The sequence below is a fragment of the Haematobia irritans genome, unplaced genomic scaffold (assembly GCF_050003625.1).
Source record: "Haematobia irritans isolate KBUSLIRL unplaced genomic scaffold, ASM5000362v1 scaffold_28, whole genome shotgun sequence".
NCBI classification, from domain to species: domain Eukaryota; kingdom Metazoa; phylum Arthropoda; class Insecta; order Diptera; family Muscidae; genus Haematobia; species Haematobia irritans.
In genome coordinates, this window is record NW_027445787.1 from 60775 (window position 1) to 70000 (window position 9226).

General features: G+C 35.1%; 1 protein-coding gene across 1 annotated transcript in view; it reads right to left on the reverse strand.

Annotated features, from left to right (window-relative positions):
• Positions 1-201: 201 nt before the first annotated feature.
• LOC142242516 (uncharacterized) overlaps positions 202-9226 on the reverse strand; it is a 12547-nt gene continuing 3522 nt past the window's right edge. Inside the window, exons 2-3 of the mRNA XM_075314104.1 lie at positions 408-554; positions 202-343 (exon numbers count right to left, since the gene is read on the reverse strand). Coding sequence (XP_075170219.1) covers positions 250-343; positions 408-554 — 241 coding nt within the window. The 3' untranslated portion in view covers positions 202-249. The remainder of the gene's footprint in view (positions 344-407; positions 555-9226) is intronic.

Here is a 9226-nt window from a genome sequence, read left to right on the forward strand (position 1 = left end):
ATTGCAAACTTGTAGGAAAACACCTCAATTTTTATACAAAATTTTGATATCTTTATCCATTCAAAAGTTAAAGAATTATTTTAAAGGAAAAAAAAGTGGTTTGGAACCACTATGCGGGGAAGCGTTGCCTCGGGTATACTTACGGTTTATTTATTTTATTTTGTTCACATACTTTATAATTTTTATAAAATTCATACAATGTTTTATAATAATTTAATTTCATAACATTTTATTTACAAATTTAAATTATCAAATTTTCACTGCGTTAGAATTGGATTTAAAAAAACTATTATAAATGTTGTAGACCATAAAGAAGACAAACAGGCCATATAACAGTTTTTTTCTAAAATAAAAAAAAAACAAAATGTTACCAGTTGATAAAAATGTTATGTAATAAATAAACTTACATTTTAATAAGGACTTTAGCAAGGGGAATTGTTGATGGATCCTCATTGAATAGAACATCGCGCGATTTAATTGCCAAATCGCAGCATAAGCGAACGTTGTTATTATAGTCGTCAACATATTTAAATGCACTTATATCAAATTCGGTGCTGAAATAATTTTAAACATAAAAATATTTGAATAATAAATATAAAATAAAATAAATATTTAAATCTATATATTAAAATTCAATCTATGTTTGTTTATTTGTTTGTTTGTTTGTTTGTTTGTATGTACCGAGTTGGCTCCGAAACGGCTGAACCGATTTAATTGAAACTTTCAGAGATCGTAGGGGGCGTTCATGTGGTGAAAATAGGGTACCTCATTTTTGGACACCTGGTCGCGGAGGGGGACCTCCCCTTTGTCCGACTTTTTGAAAATTGAACCAAAGTTGACCGATTTGCTTGAAATTTTCATTGAAGGTTGGGGTTGGCATCTAGATAAAGATCCGCTACTTTATATTTCGATATTTGTTGGCGGAGGGGGATCTCCCCTTTGTTCGATTTTTTTTAATGTACAGTGAAAAAACTAAAATTCTCTAAATTATTTGAGATTTACAGAGAACATGCGGTGAGGTTATGGAATTAATATGGGGTACCTGATGATTTCATATGTGGTCCTTGCCCTACTTTTTGAAACTTGGAACAAAATTATGCGATTTGCTTGAATGTTGCCATCTAGACAAAAATCCACTACATTATTTTTCGATATTTGGTCGGGGAGGGGGACCACCTTTGCCCGACTTTTTTTTTTTTAAGTACAGTGAAAACAAAACTAAACTCCCCCGACTGAAATTTTACGGAAAAAATGGGTGAGGTTATGAAATTTATATAAGGTTCCTGATTTTTTAATAAAAATAAAAGGGCATAGGGAGACATCCGCTTCTCTTAAGTACATACAGAGAAACAATTTAACTTTACCGAGTTACTTGAAATTTACACAGGACTGGGGAGAGGTTACGATATTAATAGTTGATACCTGATTTTGTGATATTTGGACGAAAGAGAGGCCGCCCCTTTAGGCTTATAATTTGCTTGACATTTTCTGAGACGTTTACAAAAGGTACGCTACATCACTTTTCGACATTTGGTCGAGGGGGAAATTATTAAGTTTTCTTGAAATTTACAAAGGCGGTGGAAGGTTATGAACGAAGGGGCAACCTTCCTTGCCCCACACTTGAAGGAAAGTTTCAAGAATTTTCAGGGAAGGTTAGGGGTGCTATTCACTACGGTGTTTGTCGATATTGTATCGGGGAAAGTGACGTCCCTTTAAAACAATAGACCAATAGAATAGAGGTGATTAAATTTATACATAATTTTTAAATTAGTATATGATTTTTCGATATCTGGTTGGGGAAGGGGAAAATTTGAATAAACTTTGTCGATTTACTTCGATAGAATTTATAGGGACCATTGAGTAGTTGTGAAATTAATATAGGGGTACGTCATAGTCCGATATCAGGTCGGAGTGGAGCGAAGGTGGGGAGAGGGTTCCCTTTTGTCCGTTTTTTTTTTTCTTAAATTGAAAGTAGAGGGTTGTCCGTAAATGGGAACTCGGTACATAATTTTATGATTTCTGCACAGACTTCTTTTTAGTAAAGAACTTAAATTTACATGAAATTGGCAGCCAACGTAGAGGGTGCATCATTTTCCCACATTTTATCAAATGTTAATGTGGTAAAATTTTTTACTACTTTTGCTTTTTCCGATTTATTGAATTGGAAACAGTAATTCTTTGTATGTTATTATAATATAGTGCTTAATTTTCAGATATGTTGAGGAGAAGGATACATTTCCACACTTAAAATTCACAAGAAATATAGAAGATTGAATACAGAACATTATTTGAATACAGAACATTATTTAAAAAATTTTGAGGAAAGGGTACACCCTCTCCTCGACATTTTTTAAGACGAACCGTTTTACATATGCATATCCGCCGTATTTGTATCTATAAATGAAAAAGCAAGTAGTCCGATTTGTTTGAAAGAATTCAAATCTTTTCGAATTTGTTTTCAGCACGAAGGATATGGTTGACTAAGTTAACGCAAAATGTTCCTACAAAAACACTTCGGAAGGCGCAGCGAAGCGGGCCGGGTTACACTAGTATATAATAAATATTTGATAATATATAATAATAAATATTTGAATAATAGATATGTATATACTAATTTATTTTTTTATTAGCTATATTACTACGATTTTAATTAGCGAAAGTAAAGAATTCAAAAAAAGTGTCAATAACACTAGTTTATAAAATATTTTTTTAAATGGACATTTGATTCCATGTGACTTTTCTTATGTACTTTGATCAGCTGAATTCGAAAACATTTTTTATTTTTTTTATGAAACAGTTTTTGAGATATTCCGATACTTTTAGGTTTTCGCTCTTTTTCACTAAACAAATTATATTTCGAGTTAGAAATGTCCGATTATATCATTGTTGATACTTAAATGAAAAGTATTGAAATGACGAAGAAAAACCGGAAGTTTTTTTAAATGGTTTGTACTTTTCCGGCGGAAAAGGGTCACTGTAAAACATGATTTTTTTGAAAATTTGCCCTCGATAGTTTTTGAACCACTTAACTTATCACAGATCCAATTATACACAATTATTCGTCACCAAAGATATAATCGGACATTTCTAACTCGAAATATAATTTGTTTAGTAAAAAAAGAGCGAACAAGTATATACGGCCGTAAGTTCGGCCAGGACGAATCTTATGTTCCCTCCACCATGGATTGCGTAGAAACTTCTACTAAAGACTTTCATCCACAATCAAATTACTTGGGCCGATGACAGCGTATTTTAAAACTTCTTAACATCGTCTTCTAAATTGTAAGTCAGTCCATGCGGAGTATATATTAAATAAAACAAGTATATACAGCACTAAATTCGGCCGGGCCGAATCTTAAATACCCACCACCATGAACCAAATATTAGGGTTTCCTTTGAAATTTCAGGAGGCCTTGAGGACTTGAGGACACTTCCCGAAGATAAATTTAAAGATTTTACCTATGAGGACTATATCAGATTCTGGATTTATAAGAACCATTTTTGTTTGAGTTCTAGAGGAGTCATAAACATCTCTTGTAAGTGTGCAAGAAAATTATAAAATAACGTCTTGATTTGAAATCTTAAATCTGTAGATTTTCACCCGAGAAGTAAAATCAGGAAATTTTACATTGAGTTTCAAGCAATTTTCATGATCAGTGCGCCCTCAAAAAGTGAAGTCGGTCTATATGGAGACATTACCAAATGGACCGATAAAAACTTATTCCGATACACGTTTTTGTGAGCCTAAAATACCAGAATATTTACAATTTCAGGCAAATCGGATAAAAACTACGGTTTCTAGAAACCCAAGGAGTTAAATCGGGAGATCGTTCTTAGGGGGCTATACTAAAATATGGACCGATACTCACCGTTTTCAGCTCACCTCTTTATGGCCTGAAAATACCTCTAGATTTCCAATTTCAGGTAAATTGAATAAAAACTACGGTTTCTGTAAGCCCAAGAAATAAAATCGGGAGATCGATCTATATGGGGGCTATACCAAAACATGGACCAATACTCACCATTTTTGGCACACCTCTTTATGGTCATAAAATACCTCTAGATTTCAAATTTCAGGCAAATTGGATAAAAACTAGGATTTCTATAAGCCCAAGACTCCAAATCGGGAGGTCGGTTTATATGGGGACTATATCAAAACCTGGACCGATATAGCCCATCTTCGAACTTGACCTGCCTGCAAACAAAAGACGAGTTTGTGCAAACTTTCAGCACGATTGCTTCATTATTGAAGACTGTAGAGTGATTACAACAGACAGACAGCCAGACGGACAGACAGACGGACAGACGGACATCGTTATATCGTCTTAGAATTTCTCCCTGATCAAGAATATATATACTTTATATAGTCGGAAATTGACATTTCGATGTGTTACAAACGGAATGACAAACTTATTATACCCCCTTCACCATTCTATGGTGGTGGGTATAAAAAGGCCGATTAAATACGTATATAATTCAGTTTGACAAAATTTTCTATAGAAATAGAATTTTGACAAAACTTTCTACAGTAATAAAATTTTGAAAAAGTTTTGTATAGACATAAAATTTTGGTGGATTAGTTTTGGCGATTTGGATCAATCTTTGTGTGATTGGCCAGCGGCTATATATAACTATAGAACGATATGGACCAATTTTTGGCCATATACTAGCACAATGTACCAAATTGCAACCAAATCGGATGAATTTTGCATCTCCAAAAGGCACCGATGGTCAAATCTGGGTATCGATTTATATGGGGGCTATATATAAATATGGACCGATACGGACCAATTTTTGCATGGTTATTAGAGACAATATACCAACACCATGTACCAAATTTCAGCCGGACCAGATGAATTTTGCTCCTTCAACAGGCTCCGGAGGTCAAATCTGGGGATCGGTTTATATGGGGGCTATATATAATTATAGACCGATATGAACCAATTTTTGCATGGTTATTAGAGACCATATACTAACACCACGTACCAGATTTCAGCCGGATCGAATGAATTTTGCTCCTTCAAGAGGCTCCGGAGGTCAAATCTTGGGATCGGTTTATATGGGGGCTATATATAATTATGAACCGATATATACCACTTTTTTGTATGATTATTAAAGACCATATACTAACAGCACGTATCAAATTTCAATAGGATCGGATGAATTTTGCTCCTTCAAGAGGCTCTGGAGATCAAATCTGGGGCTATATAATTATGGACCGATATGGACCAATTTTTGCATGGTTATTAGAGACCATATACTAACACCAAGTACCAAATTTCAACTGGATCGGATGAATTTTGCTCCCCACAGAGGCTCCGGAGGCCAAATGTAGGGATCGGTTTATATACGTAAAAGTGGTCCGATATGGCCCATTGCAATACCATCTGACCTACATCAATAACAACTATTTGTGCCAAGTTTCAAGTCGATGGCTTGTTTCGTTCGGAAGTTAGCGTGATTTAAACAGTCGGACGGACGAACAGGCTTATATCGACTCGGAATTTCCCCACTTTATGGGGTTGGCTGATAAGTCCCCGGTCTGACACATAGATGGCGTCGCTAGTATTAAATGCATATTATTTTTATATAGTACCAATCTTCAAATGATTCGTGTCAAAATTTGACGTCTGTAAGTCAATTAGTTTGTGAGATAGAGCGTCTTTTGTGAAGCAACTTTTGTTATTGTGAAAAAAAATGGAAAAAAAAAGAATTTCGTGTTTTGATAAAATACTGTTTTCTGAAGGGAAAAAATACGGTGGAAGCAAAACTTGGCTTGATAATGAGTTTCCGGACTCTGCCCCAGGGAAATCAACAATAATTGATTGGTATGCAAAATTCAAGCGTGGTGACATGAGCACGGGAGGACGCCCGAAAGAGGTGGTTACCGACGAAAACATCAAAAAAATCCACAATCTGATTTTGAATGACCGTAAAATGAAGTTGATCGAGATAGCAGAGGCCTTAAAGATATCAAAGGAACGTGTTGGTCATATCATTCATCAATATTTGGATATGCGGAAGCTCTGTGCAAAATGTGTGCCGCGCGAGCTCACATTTGACCAAAAACGACAACGTGTTGATGATTCTGAGCGGTGTTTTCAGCAGTTAACTCGTAATACACCCGAGTTTTTCCGTCGATATATGACAATGGATGAATCATGGCTCCATCACTACACTCTTGAGTCCAATCGACAGTCGGCTGATTGGACAGCGACCGGTGAACCGTCTCCGAAGCGTGGAAAGACTCAAAAGTCCGCTGGCAAAGTAATGGCCTCTGTTTTTTGGGATGCGCATGGAATAATTTTTATCGATTATCTTGAGAAGGGAAAAACCATCAACAGTGACTATTATATGGCGTTATTGGAGCGTTTAAAGGTCGAAATCGCGGCAAAACGGCCCCATATTAAGAAGAAAAAAATGTTGTTCCACCAAGACAACTGAGGCCTATTTTGAGGCAAAACCGAAGGAGTACTACCAAAATGGTATCAAAAAATTGGAAGGTGATCGCCGAAACTGAGGCCTATTTTGAGGCAAAACTGAAGGAGTACTACCAAAATGGAAAAATTGGAAGGTCGTTATAATCGTTGTATCGCTCTTGAAGGGAACTATAAAAACGAATTTTGACAACAAAAATATGTTTTTCTTTGTTATACCGGAGACTTATCAGCCAACCTTAGAGCAATATTTCGATGTGTTACAAACGGAATGACAAAGTTAATATACCCCCATCCTTTGGTGGTGGGTTAAAAACTAAAAATAACGGCATATCTCAAAAACTCTTCCATAATTTTTGTAACATTTTTTCGAATTCAGCAGATCAAAATACATAAGAAAAGACACCTCTTATCAAATGTACATTTTCAGTGTAAACTAGTGTTATTTGCAAAAAAAATTAAAAGCTAAAAAGAAAAAAATTAATTAAATTTGAAACAATGTTTTCACTGAACATTTTATAATTGTTTTTAATCATAGATTTAAAAGTTTATTATTTTGTCAATGTATTTGTTGTTAATTTGTTTAAATTAGTAAATTTTAAGAAATTAGTATAATCTAAAAATAATAAATAAAAAAAATTTTAAAAATGTTTTTACTGAAAATTTTATAATTGTTTTTAATCAAAATACACAAAAAAATATGAATATGAAATTTGTTTTTGTTTAATTTATGGACGTTTACATAGAATAGAAAAACTTTTACATACTACAGTGAAACCTCTCAGAAATGGACACTCAAGGTCGCTTAAATTTGATATATGGAATTTCGTCACTGGCACGAAAAAATTACCAAATCTTTGTAATATCAAACTATATCGGAGTACACCACTTTAAGTAAAATTTTTAACTAATTTTAAAGAGTCGCGTGAACTGCAACAGAGTTAACAAGTAAGGAAAGTCTAAAGTCGGGCGGTGCCGACTATATTATACCCTGCACCACTTTGTCGATCTAAATTTTCGATACCATATCACATCCGTCAAATGTGTTGGGGGCTATATATAAAGGTTTATCCCAAATACATACATTTAAATATCACTCGATCTGGAAGAATTTGATAGACTTCTACAAAATCTATAGACTCAAAATTTAAGTCGGCTAATGCACTAGGGTGGAACACAATGTTAGTAAACAAATATGGGAAACGTTTAAATCTGAAACAATTTTAAGGAAACTTCGAAAAAGTTTATTTATGATTTATCGCTCGATATATATGTATTAAAAGTTAAGGAAAATTAGAGTCATTTTTACAACTTTTCGACTAAGCAGTGGCGATTTTGCAAGGAAAATGTTGGTATTTTGACCATTTTTGCCAAAATCAGAAAAACATATATATGGGAGCTATATCTAAATCTGAACCGATTTCAACCAAATTTGGCACGCATAGCAACAATGCTAATTCTACTCCCTGTGCGAAATTTCAACTAAATCGGAGTTAAAAATTGGTCTCTGTGGTCATATGAATGTAAATCGGGCGAAAGCTATATATGGGAGCTATATCTAAATCTGAACCGATTTCAACCAAATTTGGCACGCATAGCAACAATGCTAATTCTACTTCCTGTGCAAAATTTTAACTAAATCGGAGTTAAAAATTGGCCTCTGTGGTCATATGAGTGTGAATCGGGCGAAAGCTATATATGGGAGCTATATCTAAATCTGAACCGATTTCAACCAAATTTGGCGCGCATAGCTACAATGCTAATTCTAATCCTTGTGCAAAATTTCAAGCAAATTGGGGTAAAACTCTGGCTTCTGGGACCGTATTAGTCCATATCGGGCGAAAGATATATATGGGAGCTATATCTAAATCTGAACCGATTTCAATAAAATTTGCCACACTTGACTATAGTACTAAAGGGTGATTCTTTTGAGGTTAGGATTTTCATGCATTAGTATTTGACAGATCACGTGGGATTTCAGACATGGTGTCAAAGAGAAAGATGCTCAGTATGCTTTGACATTTCATAATGAATAGACTTACTAACGAGCAACGCTTGCAAATCATTGAATTTTATTTCCAAAATCAGTGTTCGGTTCGAAATGTGTTTCGCGCTTTACGATGAGGCTCATTTCTGGTTGAATGGCTACGTAAATAAGCAAAATTGCCGCATTTGGAGTGAAGAGCAACCAGAAGCCGTTCAAGAACTGCCCATGCATCCCGAAAAATGCACTGTTTGGTGTGGTTTGTACGCTGGTGGAATCATTGGACCGTATTTTTTCAAAGATGCTGTTGGACGCAACGTTACGGTGAATGGCGATCGCTATCGTTCGATGCTAACAAACTTTTTGTTGCCAAAAATGGAAGAACTGAACTTGGTTGACATGTGGTTTCAACAAGATGGCGCTACATGCCACACAGCTCGCGATTCTATGGCCATTTTGAGGGAAAACTTCGGAGAACAATTCATCTCAAGAAATGGACCGGTAAGTTGGCCACCAAGATCATGCGATTTGACGCCTTTAGACTATTTTTTGTGGGGCTACGTCAAGTCTAAAGTCTACAGAAATAAGCCAGCAACTATTCCAGCTTTGGAAGACAACATTTCCGAAGAAATTCGGGCTATTCCGGCCGAAATGCTCGAAAAAGTTGCCCAAAATTGGACTTTCCGAATGGACCACCTAAGACGCAGCCGCGGTCAACATTTAAATGAAATTATCTTCAAAAAGTAAATGTCATGGACCAATCTAACGTTTCAAATAAAGAACCGATGAGATTTTGCAAATTTTA